Consider the following 19,459-nt stretch of genomic DNA (forward strand, 5'->3'; position numbering starts at 1 on the left):
GGCAAAGGCTTTGAAAAGGGTCCTAAATGAAAAATGGCAATCCTCAATTCAGTTTCCCTACTGGTACTGTCTCAGTCAGTGGTGAAGTCCCCAAAGTATTTCATGCTCAAACATTTTGCTTTGATATGGAATGGGCGATTAGGAAATGGAGTCCGGAACAGATTTAAAGCAGGACACTTAAACGGTTCCCCCAGGCCACCTCCACAGTGTATCAGACTCCTCCAGAGCCTTGAAACAGAGCCCGACCTCCCACATTTCACACCACAGGAAGCCGGGGAGACCATGCTGGATTCGCCTGAACAGTCCCAGTCCGCTGATGGGCTCAGCCACCTGCTCCAGCCCTGTCTCCCTTGCTTTCCAAACACCGGCTCCATGACCCCACTCCCAATCTCAGCCCCAGGCCAGTCTCTTCGTGTCAAGATGCACTTCTTCCGCTTGCCTACCTGTCACCCCGCCTATTCACAGCAAGTGTACTATTGGGACACTCCCTTGGCTAGCCGCAGCTTCCCAAGGACACCCCGCTACCCCTCCCCCCACTACCCACCCCAGCTCCCAGTACACAGGACCCAGGACCCAACTTCCAGGACACAATTGCAAACATGACATAATTCAAGGGTCCCGGGGACAGAATGTCCTCTACCTGAGCAACAAAGAGCTGGAACTCGTCAGGCAGAATCCAAGAGCGAGGATAGAAGTTGTACTCCTCAGGAAAGAGATTCTGCATGATTCTCACGGCTCTGCTCAGAGTAATTTTACGCACCATCTCCGTCATGCCTAGGGAGAAGAGAAGCTGTGAGGTTTGAACAGCAGAGAGCTGCTAACTATAAGACAGCCATGATCGGGGACTTTGAAAACCGCCCACCCGATATATTTGCTTTTGCAGACAGGTAGGAGCTGTTTCCCACAGAGGGGAATCATGGGTTGGAAAGACCTACCAGATTAATGAAAAACTGGAGGTAATAGACAGAGAGTTTTTCCTCCTTATAAAATGCCTGTTTTTCCTCCTTATAAAAATGAAGCATCAGGGGCGCCTGGGTGGGTGGCTCAGTGGGTTAAAGCCTCTGCCTTCGGCTCAGGTCATGATCCCAGGGTCCTGGGATCAAGCCTTGCATCGGGCTCTCTGCTAGGTGGGGAGCCTGCTTCCCTTCCTCCCTCTCTGCCTACCTCTCTGCCTACTTGTGGTCTCTGTCTGTCAAATAAATAAATAAATAAAATCTTAAAAAAAAATGAAGCATCAATTGGAAGAAACGGGTTTTCAGCTAGTTTATTATTCCATTCTTAATTAGTCCCCTAGATAATGGATAAAGACAGGCATTTACACCTTGCACTTAAAATTTAATGTCCTCTTTAATTTGGGGCCACCATCCATACTTCGAGGACTGCTTCCATTTTATACCCTCAAGAATATCATCTAGTGGACTCTGCTTACATTATGAGAAACTTAATTAAGGTGCTTTATTTTAATCTTTCATGAGTATTCAAGGTATAAAATAGAAAAATACACAGCTTTCAGCATAAAATCTGTCTCCTTGAAATAAGGACAGAAAGTAGAAAGGATATCACAGCATAATTTATAGTTTCGGGGGAGAAAATGGAATCTGTAGGAGTTCTTCAGTTGTAAGTACTGACAATAACATTGATAAGGCCTCATTAATTTGCCCAGAGGGGATTAAAATGACTCACTTATAAAACATTTTTAAAACACGGTGGATTTTTTTTTTCTTAGAACATCTTTAAGAACTCTGACAAGAGAAGAAACTGTATAACCTTAGCAAATTTTAAGCAAATAGGTAAAAATTCTTTTAAGTTTTAGCATGCTTATCTCTTAAGGCAAATATCTGAAAATGGAGACGAGAACTGGCCTTCACCTTGAGAGAGGAAACATAGTGCCATCACTGACACAAGGAACTGGCTTAGCGACGTTATTTTTGACAGAAAGCAGAAAGTTTCGTGTCAGCCTGGCATGTCCAAATTATCACACATTCCAAATGGGCACAATCAGAATGAATGAGATTTCTTGAAATTCCCATGTTCAGGAAGTGAAGGGTGAACATTCGAGAATGAAGGTTTTAATAACCTATTTCTTGCTTCCCTCAGCATATTATAAAAAGCAATAAATCCGAAGATTGCAGATTTAAGATGTCAGTGCCCAGCTTCTTGGTTCTTGTTTAGAAGGATAGAGAGAAGAATTAAATAAGAAATAAAGGAGCTTGAAAAGCACTAATAAACTCTGCTCTGATGTGAACTCTTCAATATTAAAAAAAACTCACTGAGGACACTCTTCTGAGCTTCCTAAGAAATAATTACGAACCCGGAAAATTCTAGATGTTTCCTTTTAGTCCCCTCCAAATTAGAATTTTTGAGTTATAAACACTGGAGCTAAACACCAAATATACAAAACAAAAACTTCAACTGTTTTTGAATCTTTTTCCTTTTCTTTGACAACAGTTTATTATCATACTAGACTGAAATCCTTCATAACCAACTATAGTACAGCACCTTACACCAAGTAGATGAAGCCTCCTGACCGTTGTGCTACTTTCTACACTTTAATGACCTTGTGACAGGGGAAGGTTCTCTTTTAGAAACCCCTCAGCAGGTTAGACAGACTCACACAACATGGACAGGAGGGCTATGAGTATAAGTGTGGCTTGAACGCTCCAGAAAAGTTTTGTGAAAATCCATGTCCAGGGGCACCTGGGTGGCTCAGTCGGTTAAGTGTCTGACTCTTGATTTCGGCTCAGGTCACAATCTCAGGATCGTGAGATCCAGCCCTGCATCGGGCTCCACACTGGGCATGGTGCGCACTTGATATTCTCTCTCTCCTTCTCCCTCTCCCTCTGCCCCTCCCTCTCTCTCTCTGCTGAAAACAGCCAACTCTGGAGACTCCCTGCAATCCAACAGCTACTTTTCCCAGACAGTTCTGACCCACAGGCTCTTGCCAACTCACCCTCATCCTCTGCCTAAATGCCTGCCTCCAGGAGGCCCCAGTGTAGACCTCCGTCGATCCACTTACCACCATAACCTTTGTTCTGCCACCATATCTAGGCTGTGTTCCCACCTGACCACTCCCTCCACCCCACATGGAAGCTGCTGCCATCCTGGCTTCTGGTGGTGGCTCAGAGACAGAAGTGGGGAGTGTCATCGGCTCTCAGGAAGAAGCTGGTGAGAGTAGTAGGTTTCTAGCTGACCCAGAGCACATGTCCCCGGAGCAAATATGTGAAAAGAGAGGTCATTGGCAGGCTCTGCCACCTTCTCCCCGATACTGCAGCTACCTGACCCCTTCCCATGACCCTGGTCCCAGGCTTTGGGACACACTCTGATCTGAGCCGCAAGCTCTAGGTCTTTTCATCAGCCCCCCTGGAGATTGGGAACAAGGCAGTCTTTGACCCTGACTTTGTACTCCAATTAGATAAGGAGGATTTCAACTGTCTTTCTGAGGCTTTCTGATTGCTTCGCCCTGGAATTTGGTGACCTGTCTTTTGCTCCTGGTGCCTGAGTAGCTGTCTCAGCAATGGCTTTGCTTTGTTCCCGCCTGTGTTCCTCCCTGTTCCACCCAAGACTATCCAGCATGGGTAGGGTCCTCCTACTTAGGACCTGAGCCCGGTGCCTGCCCTCCCGCTGCCTACTTACAGGTTTTTTTGAGGCTCACCGCCTACCTGGGGTTCTCAACCCGTCTGTCTCCAGATGTCCCTATGGTGGCAGGTCCCCTCTCAACTGGGAAAATGCCCTAACTCAGCTTGGAGCTTCCCACACCAGGAACTTGCCTCCTGCCACTCCTGGGCCTAGGTTCTTCTCTCTGCTACCCCGGAGTCTCCAGGCCTGGTGGTCTCCAGCCCTGTGAAACTAGGTGAGAGGGCAACAGTCTGATCCTGGGGCTTACCACGCAGACCTGTTTAACCCGGTTTAAAACAAAAACAAATACAAAACAAAATCTGAGCTATGTCGAGAGCACTATGAAATCCAAACACCAGTGACAACAATGATTTTTGGCCAAAGCACATTGCAACCACCCAATGACAAATAACTACTTCCGGATCCATTCTCTTCTCTCTGTTCCCAGTGCCACTGAGGAGTTCATCTTTTGCCTGGATCCTGTGGTGCCGCCTCTCAACTCTCCCTCTGTCTCCTGCCTCCACCCTTCCACCCACCTCCAACGCATCCCTCTGGCAGGCCTTTCGAAAATGCAAGCTGGCCCATGTCGCTCTCTGGCCTAACAATGTCTCAGTGGCTCCCACGACCTTCGGCTATAAGGACGCTATCCATAGGTCCCTGCTTGTCTTGCTTCCATGGCCCCTCTCACACCTGACCCTTTGTCACTTACCCTTCGCCGAATGAGCAGTAAACACCCTAAGTCTTTGTGCCAACTCTGCTCCCACATTTTGGAGGGAGGTCAGGCCCGTCCAGCCCTGGAGGCTCAGTTCATATGTTCTCCTGGGTCTCCCACCCTGTTCGTCCCCCAGGCAGATCTGGGTTGGGTCATGTGCTCTCATTCCAAGCCCCCAGGGCACTCCAGATTTCCCTTGTCTGGCACTTATTTGTATCTGACTTCCCTCCCTACATGCCTCTCTCCTTGTCTGTGTACCCTCCACGCAGCACAGCGAGTGCCCGACCGCACGCAAGCTGTCCGGGACCTTCCTGGCGGGGGCTCTCTCCCTCTCTGCCAGAACGTCCCCTCCCCACCCCTGCCATGGGCCGCCACACATCTCAGACCCTGAAAGTCAGCAAAAAACTGTGGCTTAGGAGCTGAGAATTGACAGTTTGGGACTTTCCTAAAGCAAAGATGTATCCAAATCAGATTATTTTTATAGAAAGTCTTAATTCATCATGTTAAGACATAATAACCCATCTTGGAGGATCTCGTCATAGAAAAGTGGCTAAAATCTAATGTGCTGACACAAACAAAATAACTCGCTTCCATATGCATCTCCAGAAGTTTTCAGTTTCTTCAGCATGGGCTGCATTTAGAGCTGTCTGCCACATTCAGGCGAACTTACTAGCATAGGAGACACGCCACTAGGATAAGGGGATACAGGAGAGACAGAAGATAAGTCTGGACCCCAAACTAGAGCCAAAGGACAGGCCCTTCTGGAATCATGTCATAGCGAAGAATTACTGTCTTCCATAGGGAGAGGATGGAGCCACACTGCCTCTCTGCCTAGAGGTTCGAGAGCCTGCTTTGTCATTAGAACTAATTAATTGCTGTTGGTAAAGTGGAAAATTATATGTTCCAGTCACTGGCATGTGGGATGCGGGCTAGAGCGAACTTGCTTCTTTGGCATGAATATTCTTCTATCATTTTTGATGATGAAACTAGTCCTTTAATGAAATTAGTCCTTTGAGGGTGTTTTTCTCTAATTTGTGTTCCAAAAGGAGAGCCATAGCTATGACTTCTTCTTACTCACAGTCATGAGATGAGGCACAAGCAAAGAGGGGAAAACATAAATGAAGCCTCATTCGAGGATTCATGTCTTAGGAACTCTGTCCTCATTAAAAGAACTGTTCTCTTTCAAATTATGTTCTCCCAGTACCCCAGTGAGTTCTTCAAGGGGCATCAAAAAGTCACCTTTTATGAGCAGCAAGACAGAAAAGAATAGTTATCCCACTGAACTGTGTGTGCAAGAACACGGGCTACGAGAAGCCTTCTTGCTCTCCAACAGAACCCTCCCTCTTCTCTAACTGTGGGTTAATTTTCTAGCGCTGTTCCCCCGGAAACCAATAAAGGTAGAAAAGTTAGCCATGTTACCAGATGACAAAGCATATGGTGGAAATGATCCCTGATGGGCAAATTGCATAAATACCTGGTAGGAAGCCTTAGCCCCAGGCTTGCCTGATATAAGGATGCTCGTAACTCAGCAGGGCCCTGCTGGGAGCCCTGGAAGCTATGCTTTGGAGAAGCGACGTGAGAGAAAGCTCTTGAGGGGTATCTAAGCCAAGACAGACCCACGTCCACCAACGTAGGTCTTGTCTCCCTACACTTCCGAGCTTTTGCTTGAGGGGTAAGTCTAGCCTCTGGCACCCGTGCAAAGACATCGCTGGAGAGAAATGCCTGACCTGACTGGCTGGCAGGCCATGTTTCCTGCCCTATGTCCTTATAAGTGAATCTGAGCCAAGTGAGGCCCATGAGAGTCTGAACACTTAATTGAACCCCCCCGCCCCCAGCGGACATGGCGTAACTCGCCAGTGTATCGTGTATGGCTACTGGGTTTTCTGAGATGTGGTTTCTTAAGGACATGGCATAGAATGCCAAAGAAAGAGAGTAAATTCTTTTTTAGGTAAATTCTATGCATACCATGGGGCTCAAACTCCTGACCCGGAGATCAAGAGTCAAATGCTCTCCCATGAGCCCAAAGGCCCCCTAGAAAAAGGGTAAACGGAATCTCTTTTTAAAAATAAGCATAAATGATATCACACTAGGAGAAAACACTTGTATTTAGGCAACCACACTCTGACTGCAACCGTATAAAAGTGATAAAAAAATATGGTTAAGTTTTGGGTGGAAATACAGAAATATTCATATTGTTGTTTGTTAAATGAGGGATGGGATTCAGGGTGACGCCCTTTTTAAAAAACTTATTCACTATCAAATTATAATACGGTTTGTGCATATTATGTTAACATTTCTGAATATAAGAGAAAGACCCTCTGGCTGCCAGTGCCACTCCCACTGGGCCAAATGTTCCTTCCTCTGGGAGCACACCCACTCACCTTAACCACCCTCTTCACGGAGCCATTAAAAATAATGAATAGCAATTCATAGCAGAAGAGGGTGGCAGAGATTCAAAATAAAATGGAAAGGCATATGGGGAGGATGGGAATGGAGGGAGGAGGTGTTTTAAAGTGTTGGCTCTGACACCTTCATGGAACGAGTCCCCCTACTGGAAAGCCTCACTGGGATAAAGTCCCGAGGTCTAAGGTAGGCACTGTCTCAGCCTGCCGTTCCCAACACGGAGACTGGTGTATCTGGTTTTAAAAATGGTACCTCCAGGGATGATATGTAAAGAAAGCAGAAGCTGCTAACCTCATTTTTGTGGCATATTCCTAGAATTTTAGTACTTCTGTTCCTGGCAAATAATTTATGTGAAGTGGTTTTTTTTTTTTTTTTTCGTTTTGAGAACATAGTCTCCTCATTACACCTTCATAATATAACTCAGAAGGTGAAGATCATGTTCTTCCACTGGTGAAATCAGTCCAGGAAAGCCTGTCTTTCTATTTTTGAGCCTCTGGTCCTTAACAAGTTGGTGGGTCAAAACCTGATGACCTCTGCGTTAGCTTCCCTCCCAAGGTCAGGGCGCCAGAGTGGTAAAGGCAGCAAGTCCCAATTAAGAGTCCTTGAGTCTGAGCTCAAATGCCACCTTGTTTTTGTAAAAGAGGGTGCCCTCACACAGCCTAGAAACATTTTTTGATGCCAACAATAACAGCAGATACCTGGAAACTTGTTCACTTGGCCGGAGAATATGTCATTGTCGTGAAATGAAACTCCATGCCAGTAGATGTCACAAGGCAAGCGTCGGCCAAATGGGAACTAGAAGACAGAGGGGAAAAAACTGTGATGATTAACAAGAACTAGAGGAGCAACTATCACCCTGGATGTGTGTTACATACACATTCCCCGTGACCTGGTGCATATCACATGATGTAATGCTCATAATAAGCACGTGAAGTAGATGAAAGCCTTTCTCATTTTATAAGTGAAGAAACCATCTCAGGCAGGTTAAAGAACTTGCTCAAGGTCACAACCAGGGAGGGGCGGCTTTCTGACTCTGTGTAGCAGGCACCATACTCATGGCTTCACACCTATCCTTTCATTTTAATCCTCCTAACTACCCTAGAAAAAATTGTTCCCATTTTACTGGGGAGAAAATTGGGGATGAAAAAGGTATCTAATATGCCCAAAGTAACACAGAGCTGGTAAGCAGAGGAATTGGGATTTGAACCCAGGTCTATCTGAACCCCGACCCATACTTCTCTTTCTCTAAAAACCTGCAACTCCCAAGTCAGTTCCCCCAAAAATGAGCTCATGCTCTCTCACTCATGCTCTCTCATTCTCTCTTTCCTGCTCCCCCAAACACACACGTTCCATGAAGGGAGGCTGCATCCCCAGTGCTTCCTGGCATTCAAGAAAAGCTTTTTTGGATAAATAAATGAACAAACTGGTAATGGTAATCTGACTCAAGGTGACATAACCAGATTCTCTCTTCGAGGAATTTAGAAATCTGAGATGCCAGGCAGCCTCTGCTGGCCCTTGGTCTGGGAGTGATAAAAAGCCAGAGCCAGGCAGATGTGCTTGGCTGTGAGCACAGAGAAGCAAAGGCAGCCCAGCTGATGAGAGAGAAGGAAGGAGGAGGTGCAGAGAGGAAAGTGATGGTGAGACCAGGGGGCCCTGGTGACAGACTGAGTGACTTTAGTTCCTAGGGCTTCTAGATCCTAGGTCCAGACCCTCCTGAGCCTCAAGGCCCCTCCTGTCCTTGGATCCTGTAAGGCAGCCTTATATTCTTAGAATATAGCCCCTCTTTGCACACACTATAGGGTTTCCTTATTAGCAGCCAGAAAAATCCCTCTGTGAGACAGAAAGCCCTGCTCTATCCACTATATCCTGCTGCCTCTCAAAGTTATCAGCAAGTTCGACATTTACAGAATTCCTTTTTTTAAATCTCTAAGTCAGAGGACCCTTGTTAAAGGAAAAAAGTGAGGACGTGTCAGTTCATATTTGGAACTTGCTTGTTAGAAGTCCAGATGAAGAGAGATGCCAACACACTGAACACAATCACTTGACTTTCCCATCCTAAGACTACAGCTAATCAGGATTTTTGTCTGCTCCAAGTTGAGAGAGCTTAAGTTCCAATGGAAAAGCATAGCATTACTAATGAAATGGTGGTGACTTGATGCTTTCCAACTATTCTAAATTAAAATGAAGGCAAAGAGACTAAGCCCTTTAAATCATTCACATTATTTCAAAGCTGTGCCAAAGTAAGGCATATGTTACACATTCTATTAGCATGAACAACTTTCATCTATAATTTATAGCATTTCACTTGTTTTCTTTGCATCCAATGGACTGAAGTTATTAATTCAGTAGTCATAAATACAAAGAGATACAGCATATGTTACTTTCTTCCAGCTGCTAAGTGCTAACAGAGGGAAGGGGAAAATAACTTCACCAGGGAAGTTTCCCTAAAAAGCACACTATCCAAGCAAAGTTTACTAAGATTTAAGTGACCGTGCTGCCTGTAATGTGGGACCAACACCTGCTCCATGTCAGCAGATAACGAATGACTCCTTATCACCTTTACGGTTACCCTTCAACCCTTGACAACCTCATGAGTCCCAAATTCACACTTCATTCAGCAGTGCCTTCAGCTCATTCGGTTTTGAGAAACTGTGGGTTTTTAAAATCCATTCATTCAGTAATTGCTACGTGCCAGACACTGTGCTAGGTGCTGAGAACACAGAGAAACACAATTTTAAATAGGTCCCAGGACTTCAAAATCCCTCCTCTTTTTAAGATTTTTTAAAAAACTGCTTAAACATCATACTCAATGGTGAAAGACTGAAAGCTTTTCCTCGAAGATCAAGAATGAGATAAGGATGCCCACTTTCACCACTTTTATTCAACAAAGTATTGTAAGAGCAAAAGGCAAGAAAATGAAATGAAGTATCCAAATTGGAAAGGAAGAAGTAAAATTATCTGTTTGCAGATGACATGATCTTATATGTAGAAAACCATAAAGATTACACACACATATATACATACAGTTAGAAATAATAAGTGAATTCAGAAAAATTATAGGATACAAAATCAATACACAAAAATCAGTTTTTCTATATACTAACCATGAATGATCCAAAAAGGAAATTAAGAAAACAATTACATTTATAATAACATCAAAAAGAATAAAATACTTAGGAATTAGCTTAAACAAGGAGACAAAAGACTATATGCCAAAAACTATAAAATGTTGCTGAAAGAAATTAAAGAAGACATGCATAAGTATAAAGATATCCCATGTTCATGGATTAGAAGACTTTATATTGTTAGGATGTCAATACTACAAAAGCAATGTACAGATTCAATGAAATCCCTATCAAAATCCAAATGACTGGGCGCCTGGGTGGCTCAGTGGGTTAAAGCCTCTGCCTTCGGCTCGGGTCATGGTCCCAGGGTCCTGGGATCAAGCCCCACGTTGGCTCTCTGCTCAGCGGGGAGCCTGCTTCCCCCTCTCTTTGTGCCTGCCCCTCTGCCTACTTGTGATCTCTGTCAAATAAATAAATAAATCTTTAAAAAAAAAAATCCAAATGACTTTTTTTCTCACAGAAAATATGATAGATAAAACTCTATCATAAAATTCATGTGGAATCTCAAGGAACCCCAAATAACCAAAATAATCTTGAGAAGGAAGAAAATGTTGGAGGTATCACGCTTCCTGATGCCAACTTACAATAATGCTAAGATAGCGAAACAGTGCATAAAACAACAATGAGAGACAATGAGATATCACTATACAACTACTAGAATGGCCAAAATCCAGAACACTAACAATACAAAATGCTGGCAAGGGTATGGAGGAACAAGAACTCTCACTCATTGCTGATGGAAATGCAAAATGGTACACCTCCTCTGGAAGACAGTTCTTAAAAAGTAAACATACTTTTACCATATGATCCAGTAATTGTGTTCCTTGGTATTTATCCAAATGGGTTGAAAACTTATGCCCAGAAAAAAAATCTACACATGAATATTTATAGCAGTTTTATTAATAATTGCCAAAACTTGGAAGCAACCAAGATGTCTCTCAGTAGGTAAATGGATAGATAAACTGTGGTGTACCCAGATAATGGAATATTATTCAGTGCTAAAAAAAAATGAGCTATTAAGCCAAGAAAAGACATGGAGGGATCTTAAATGCATATTTCTAAATGAATGAAGCCCATTTGAAAAGGTTACATACTGTGTGACTCCAACTATATGACATTCTGGAAAAGGCAAATCTACAGAACCAGTTAAAAGATCAGTGGTTACCATGGATTAGGAGTAAGGGGAGGGATGAATACGGGAAGCACTGAGGATTTTCAGGGTAGTGACACCACTCTATATAATACCGCAACAGTGGATACATATCATTTATTCATCTGTCCAAGCCCACAGAAGGTACACTACCAAGAATAAGTTTTAATATAAATCATGGACTTCGAGTGATAATGATGTGTCAATATATGTTCATCAACTTCAACAAATGTACCATTCTGGCAGGCAATTCTGATAGCTGGGGAGGCTATGCATATGTAGGGTCAGTGACCATATGTGAAATCTCTGTTCCTTCTGCTCAATTTTGTAGTGAACCAAAAATAGTTCTAATAAAAAAAAATAAATTAATAAAAACCAGGATGTTACTGGCATAAATACAGACAGACTAATGGGATAGGATACAGAACCCAGAATTAAACCCTGACATATACGGTCAAATTGTTTTTGACAAGAATGACAAGACTACTTGATGGGGAAAGGATATTCTGTTCAACAATTGCTGCTAGGAAAACTGGATATCCACATGCAAAAAGAATGAAGTTGGACCCTTACCTTTCACCATATACAAATATTAACTCAAAATAAGTAAAAGACCCAATCATAAGGGCTAAAACTATAAAGCTCTTAGTAGAAAATACAGGGAATAAGCTTTATGATATTTAATTTGGCAATGATTTCTTGATATGACAAAGCACAGATAACAAAAGAAAAAATAAATAAGTTGAACTTCATTGAAATTAAAACTTCTTTTCATCAAAGGACACTTGTCAACAGAATGAAAGGGAAGCCCATGGAATAGGAGAAAATATTTGAAAATCATGTATCTGATAAGGGATTAATATTCAGAATATATTTTAAAACTTTCACAACTCAAGAACAATAAAAACAATTTAAAAATGGGCAAAGAAAAGACTTGAATAGACATTTCTCGAAAGAGGACATACAGATGGCTAATAAGCACATGAAAAGATCCTCAACAACACTAATCACTAGGAAAATGCAAATCAAAACCACAATGAGATACAACTTCACACTCATTAGGATGGCTAGCTTAAAAAATAATAAAAAGGAAATAAGTGTTGATGAGGATGTAGAGAAATTGGAACCCTCAGGCACTGGGAATGTAAAAAGCTCCTGTGGAAAATAAAATTGTCACATGATCCAGTAATTCTACTTCTGAGTATTTACCCAAAAGAACTGAAATCGGGGACTCAAACAGATACTGATACACAAATGTTAAGCATTATTCACAACAGCCAAAGGTGGAAACAGTCCAAGTGTCCATTAACTGTCCATCAACAGACAAAATGTGGTATATCCATACACTGTAAGATTACTCAGCCTGGAACAACATAGATGAGACCCTGAAGACATTATGCCAAGTGAAATAAATCAGACACGGAATATGGTATGGTTCCACTCTGTGAGGTAGCTAGAGTAGTCAAATTCATAGAGATGCAAAGTAGAACAGTGGTTTCCAGGGGATGGGAAGGGGGAAATGGAGTATTGTTTAATGGGTACTGAATTTCAGTTTGGGGAGATGGAAAATGTTCTGGAGATGGATGGTGCTGATAGTTGCACAACAAGGTGAATGTATTTAATGCTACTAAATTATACACTTACAAGCAGTTAAGATGATAACTTTTGTTATGTATATTTCACCACAATAAAACGACAGTAAGAAACTGTCTGCTTACCCCTGGGGGGTAAGGGGCCATTCCTGGCTCTACTCTGAGCTCTCTATAGCCTGGAATGCTACGTGGCTTTTCATGGGGCAGCTGAAAATTGACAATGTTTCTCAGACTCCCCCACTCCCCATCTTTCTAAGGTCAGCATCATCTTCCCAGTTATCCAGATTCTGAATTCTAAAAGGAGTCATCTTTCCTTTTCTCTTCTTCAAACTGTTTTGGAAAAAGGACTAGTTTTGGGGTCGAAAGACCTGAGAGTTCTAGACTTGTTCCATCACTTACTACGAGGTCTTAAGCAACCAAAATCTTTGTGTCCTCCATTGACAGAGATGAGAAAACATGTCAAGGCACAACAGGAACCAAACAAGATAATAGAAATGAAAATGCTTTGTACATTCCACAATACAAATCTGAGTTGATCGTTGATGTATTTACTCATTAAGTGTTAAGAACCTAGTGCGTGGGGCAGTGTCTCAGGTGGCAAGGACACAGGGGAACATGTCTGCTTCCATGGAGCATAGAGTCCATGGGGGAAAAAGAGTTGACTCAAATAGTCACTCCCAACGTATCCCCACAAACTATGGTAAGGGCTGTGAAATGAGGTCCAGAGAGCAATGAGGACACAGGGAGAGCCCATCACATCTGGGAAGTCAGAGAAGTCTGCTCCGAGTAGGGGGACCACATGTTCATTAGCACAGGACAGCTCCCCTTTACACCTGGTATCCTGGTGTTAATATTAGTACAGGGTTTTGGGTTTTTTTCCACTTTCAAATGTATCCCAGTTTGAACAGCAAACTGAGTGGTCACCCTGCTCCTGAGAAAAGGCTATTTGAGCTGAGATTGGAAAGAAGAACAGGCAGATGAGGAAGGAAGAGTATTCTAAGCAGAGAACAAATATGTAAAAGTCCAGAGGTCAGATTGACCATGACGCACTGGAAAGCCTGAAGGCAGGTCAAGGTGGCTGGGGGTACAGAGGACCAGAGGAAAGTAGAGTGACATGTGGCTGAAGACCTAGACAGAGGCCGATGGTGTAGGGCTGCCCCCAGCTGGATAGCAGAAACAGAAGGTCATGTGGAGAGCAGACGAAGACAGACCAGAGAGATGGAGAGCATGAGCCATAAAAGGCCAGCGGGGAGAGTGTTTCAAGACAAAGAGAAGGGTGAACAGCGTGTACGCGGCTGACAGGTCAAGTAGGTTGGAAACTAACAACCGCCCGCTGGCTATGACGACATGGAGAGCTTTAGGACCATGTCAGCCCACAGGGATCACCTTTCTGGTCCCTTCAGCACCTGCTATGCTTATCACAACACACTGTTGTGTACTTCATATGCAACCCGTATCTCCCTCAGAACGCCAGGGATTTCTAGGACCTGGAACAATTTGACATACTTGTCTTGGGTCTGTGTACTTCATATGCAACCCGTATCTCCCTCAGAACGCCAGGGGTTTCTAGGACCTGGAACAATTTGACATACTTGTCTTGGGTCTCTGAGAATGACTAACCAGGTGTCCAATTCGTCCTAGGCCCATAGGAAAATTAGAACCATAATCCTGAGAATCACCGATAACTCCCTTCCCTCCCCAGTATCTAACTGGTCAGCAAGTCCTCCGGTTTACCTCCTAATTTATTTTTACATTTCTTCGCTCTACTTTAATGCCCAGTGCCGTTGTCAAACTTTGAGGCTTTGTCTCTCGCCTGGATGAGACGTTTGTTAGTCACACATGAACGACAGCAACTAGCATACCCTCCCCCCACATACTACCATCTTTGCCACAAAGAAAGATTCTCCCTCAGTGTATACACCTGTGTGGACCCAAAATCCTTTTCCTTCTTACCTAGAAGGACTAAAACAAACTTGCCAGGCTCCTGCAAGAACTGAAACCATTAAATGTCCTTTGAGCGTATTTGTGCTTAAGCAACTGGTGTCCGGGTCCCCCTTCTAATAAATAGCCCAAAGAGCGAGTTCAAACCCCCTGAGGGATTTTACAAAATGAAATTTCACAGGGAATGCTGATGAAAGCACAATTCACATTTCTGTACTTTGCGAATGATTTTCTTCATAAAGCTTCTTCATGAAAGAAAATCTTTCAAGTGATTGGGCATAAAAGTGGCAAATAAGCTTTGATATGGGCAAGTGTATGTGTAATGTATCTACAGGGGGAAATGACCCAAATTACTGCTTCAAAATGAGAGGCCCAAAGCACTGCGGGGAAATCCAAGGAAGGGGTAGAAGCCAGAGCAGCTCACTTGGGCTAGGAAGAGCCCCGCTCCAGCCTCAACCCGCCACACCCCACCCAGAGACTTTGACACGCTGCTGACCTTGCCCCTCTCCAGCTCACCTACGGTGGAGTTAAACAACAGCTGTAAAACCCATCTGCCTCCCTGGACTGTCATGTGGACTGAGGTAGTGCCTGAGAAAGCACTTTGTGAAAAGCAAATTGCTGTTATGTAGGATAGCCTATTATTTTTAATGCCCAAGGAAATCACCTCAACGAGTAACTTCAATTAAAAAAGATGCTAACCAAATATTAAGCACCATTAGGACAGCTCTTGAATAAGAACACCACAGTGTACTTGCACTTGGGAAACCCTAGCTGACGCCCCCGGGCAGAGCTAATGGATTTCTCTCCAGTGTCCCCTCTGTATTCGGTCGATGCCTATAGTACAGGCACTGCCTTGCAGGGTATTAATGTGTACATGCCTGCCTCTCCATCAGAGAGAAGGCTTCAGGGTAGACACACTTGATTCTCTCCACCTTCTCCCAGGCCTACCCTCTGTGGTAGGCAGCCTCTAAGATAGTCTCCAATTATCCCTGCCTCCTGGAATTCGGGCCCTTGTGTAGTCTTCTCCCACAACTGGCACAGGCTTGGTCCGTGGAACCAAAAGCTACAGCAGAAGAAGGGATGGGATGTCGAGACTGTGGTTTCTGTCTTGGGTGCACTGTGTGTGTGTGTGTGTGTGTGTGTGTGTGTGCACGCGCGCGCGCGCACGCACCTCTGGCTGGCTGGCTGGTTGGCTCCCATCTCTCTCTCTCTCTCATCATCATCACTCACTACGGAGAGTGCCTAAGGAGAGGGAAGAAATCAAAGCCTCCTGCCGAAAGAAAGCCATGGGAATGAACTTGGAAGTGGGTCCTACCACCCTGATCGAGTCTTCAGAGGCTGCGGCCCCATGAGAGACCCTGAGCCAAAACCGCAGCTAAGCCACTCCCAGACTCCTCATCCTCAGGAATTGTGTGAGTAATAAATGTGTGATGTTTTCACTGCTAAGCTTTGGAGAAATCTATTACACAGTAGTAGATAATGAATACACTATTCTGGGTTTATAACAGTGCCTTAGAGAATGAAAGCATTCTAAGAACGAAGGAATTTAAGATTAATATATCCTTAAAAGAAATTCAATAATTATTATTTATTCAGTACTTAATTGCATGCTAGATATCCTACAAATATGCCTCCATTTTGCACATGAAAAAAAAATACAGTTCTGTTGCTGGTAAGTGGCAAACCCAGAATTTGAAGTCATGTTGATCTATCTCCAAAGACTGTGCTCTTTTGGTTCCACTAAACTGAATGGATGGATAGATGGATTAATCTGTGGGGGAAAAAATGAGCATGTATATCTATGCAAAAAAAGAGCTGTGGTTAACACTTCAAGGAAGAGCATAGCCCAGAAAAAGCCCAGAGAAGACCAGTTAAGACAAGAAAAGGACTGAGCAATTGCCCTTCAAGGATGGACTGAAAACATAGCACTCTTTTCTTTAATCAGGAAAGCAAGCAGACAAAGAAAACACTGGTGGAGATCCATCAAATGCTGAAGGGTGTGACCAGATAGAAAATGGCTCCATCTGCCAAATCTGAGCATATCAAAAGAAGATGAGTCCCCTCTTTGAAGCCTGAGAGAGGCAGGCTAGCTCACTCTTCTCTTGTTCACATCTCAGCTAATGGCATCACTATCCTCCCAGACAGGTGAGAAGCACCAACCACCCAACTGAGGGGCCACAGGGAGATTCTGGGGTCCCACCTACCTGTGGAAAATGGACTAACAAGAAAAGGCCTCCCCATGCAGGGGAGGGACTGGCCAGCTTCCTGACCACAGCATCTCTGGATGGGGTAGGGTGGAGGGGGGGAGTCCATACATAGGGCAACCCCAAGCCTATTTCTTCAGCAGGAACAATAATGACAATGTGATTTGGGTTATTAGATGAATTAATGATGCATCTAAGCCACCTAGCCCTGTGCCTGGCACATGATGCGAAATATATAGTAGGTGTTCAAAAAATGCTGCTTTCTTTCTTCTCTCCATGTTTTCCCAACACCCTTCACCCCATACTTACTGACTGGTAAAATATTACCCAAAGGAGATGGTGGAGGGAGTGTTTTCTAGGGCCAGTCCAAGGTTAAAGGTGCACAGGGTATATCCAAGGTATTTGAACCCATATAGGTCTTCCTGGATCTTCACCTAACCTCTGGGGAAAGCCTATACTCACACCAAATCTCCTTGACCTGACTTCTAGAACCTGGGTTCAAATCTCAACCCTGCCAGCTTCTAAGGCTTTTGGTTTTAACATCTGAGAAAGAGGACTAGCAAAGCCTCCATCACAGAGGGTATCAGGAAGATTAAAAACAACTATGTAAGTGAAAAAAATGTTTGTGACTAGTCTGGCACATAGAAGGAGCTAAGTTAGTCCTTGTAAGGACCTATTTAACCAGAGGCTTCCATTAAGGTTAAACAACAACCTTGTTGTTTAACCCTTTAACTGTCCCTGCTCCCCTTCCCCCAGGGGACTGACTTAAAAACAAGTCCAGGAAACCAGCCCCAGGTAACAAAGCCCAGATACAAGGGTGGCCCAGGCCAGGTGGAGACATCTGATCAGTGGGGGGTTGCATACTGTCTCCCTAGCTACCAAGGAGTATGGGCCCCATCCTTTGGGAGCCTTTTGGGCACCAATTCTAACCAAGGTGTGATAGGCTAGGTCAAATGTCTACTATAGGGTAAACTGTAATTCAATTGGTCACCTAGCATCACTGTGCAGCTTTCTCTGTGTGTTACAATCTCATTGGCCACCTGTGCGTGGCCAGGCCCGACCACAGGGCCTTTGCCCTTAAAAGCTAGTCTGTGAAACAGAGAAGGGTCGCCTTTTCTGTAAGAGGCACAACCCTGGCCGGTTAGTCTGATTCTTGATGCCTGGCGCGAAATAAAGCTTTGCTTGACCTTCGCTTTGTATCAGTCTCGCTCCTTTAATCACGGACCCATTTTGGGGGGGCATAACAGTCCTATTACAGTGACAGTAAGCATCCTGGATTGTTCTTCACCTAATTGAGTCCCATGGTGAGAGAGGCAGAGAGGAAAAGTCCCCAGACATCTACCCCTGTAGAGAAAGCAGAGGTTGGCCCTCAACAAATCCACTTCTTCTAAAACAGTAGTGAATCAAACATGGCTCCAGGGATTCCAGAGCTGGCCTGGGGTCAAGGCAGATGCATTATCTGTGTGATGGTCCAGCAGGAACAACTGTTTCCGCTCCATGGGAGGAAAGTGGAACAGAGGAGGGGCTATTTGAGCTGGGTGTGAAATAGGTGTTTGCCAGGCAGAGATAAGGAGAAAGGAAAATCAGGTGGAGGGCAGAGTGCATGCAAGGCAGGGATTCTGGAGAGCACAAGAAGTTCTACATACCTACAGCCCAGGGTGAGTAGGGGAGATAAAGCTGGATGGGTCTCATTGACCCAGACAGGTCATGAAGGGCTCACAGGGTAAGTGGACAGAACTTGATTCTGCAGGTAGAGGAGAGCCAAGGGAAGTGCTCCAGCAGGGCTACGCTAGATCTGGCTGAAATGGAGAATGGAAGGGAGGTAGAACAGAACTAAGGGCAGCCAGACGCATGAGGAATCCGGCCAAGGCTAGGAGAGTGGGGACAGGGTGGAGTGGTGATGGGGCAAGGAGAGAAAGAGTGTGTTGCAAGTCGGGGTGAGGGAAGGCACAGAGGTGTAAGAGCACATCGCCAGTTTCATGCGTAAGAACAGCTTTGACAGCCAGTGCACTTTAAAGAAGCCCCTTCTTTCATGCCCATGGGCTGACAGTCCTCTCTCACCTCCTCCAGATTCCTAGTTGTTGGAGACTCTGAATGGAGAGGATCCCACAGGGATAACTAGCACTCTGAGGAGCCTTCCAATTTAATAAAGTTGCCGTCTGGCTCCAATGGGTTTCCCAGAAAGACAATAATTACTCATCCACTAATAGAGCCAATAAATATAGCAAAAGGATAGGTAATTAACAACCTTTGCTGGAAAGTAGCAATTCTTGTGATCTATGAAGTTTCCTTTTCCTGTTCACTTCTTGGTTATTGCAAATATGATACTCTGGGTAAGCGTGCCATTTGTCGTTCACTGAGTTAATCACCAAAGTACATTGTAATTTTTTATTAAATCCATTCATTATAATTGACTCATATGAATTATAGCTGGAAGAGCTGCAGTGAGGCCTCCAACCACCTTGCTTCTGCTTCTGATCACAAGACTTCTAATGAGATCAGAATTGTTACCAAACAATTGAACTATAGAAAAAAGGCCCATGTTAGCAGGAGGAGAGGAGAACCTTGCCCCTCTCATAATTTCAATGCCCCATAGCAATCTCCTCCAGTTATTTATTCTGGTATCTAATTTCCCACTCATAAAGAATCTTTATTAGTAGTAATTATACCAGCCAAGAGAAAAAGAAAAACTTCACAAACTTCTAAAGTGATTTACC

General features: G+C 44.1%; 1 protein-coding gene across 4 annotated transcripts in view; it reads right to left on the reverse strand.

Annotated features, from left to right (window-relative positions):
- Nucleotides 1-19,459, reverse strand: part of TTLL11 (tubulin tyrosine ligase like 11) — a 220,894-nt gene that overhangs the window by 168,461 nt on the left and 32,974 nt on the right. For 2 of the 4 annotated variants that reach the window (XM_047700185.1, XM_047700184.1), the window contains exons 2-3: nucleotides 7,429-7,525; nucleotides 641-774 (exon numbers count right to left, since the gene is read on the reverse strand). The exons of 1 other annotated variant lie outside the window; for it this stretch is intronic. In XM_047700185.1, the coding sequence (XP_047556141.1) occupies nucleotides 641-774; nucleotides 7,429-7,525 (231 nt within the window). The remainder of the gene's footprint in view (nucleotides 1-640; nucleotides 775-7,428; nucleotides 7,526-19,459) is intronic. One more of the 4 variants, XM_047700187.1, reaches the window with a different exon arrangement.

This window comes from Lutra lutra, chromosome 13, assembly GCF_902655055.1.
Source record: "Lutra lutra chromosome 13, mLutLut1.2, whole genome shotgun sequence".
Lineage (NCBI taxonomy): Eukaryota > Metazoa > Chordata > Mammalia > Carnivora > Mustelidae > Lutra > Lutra lutra.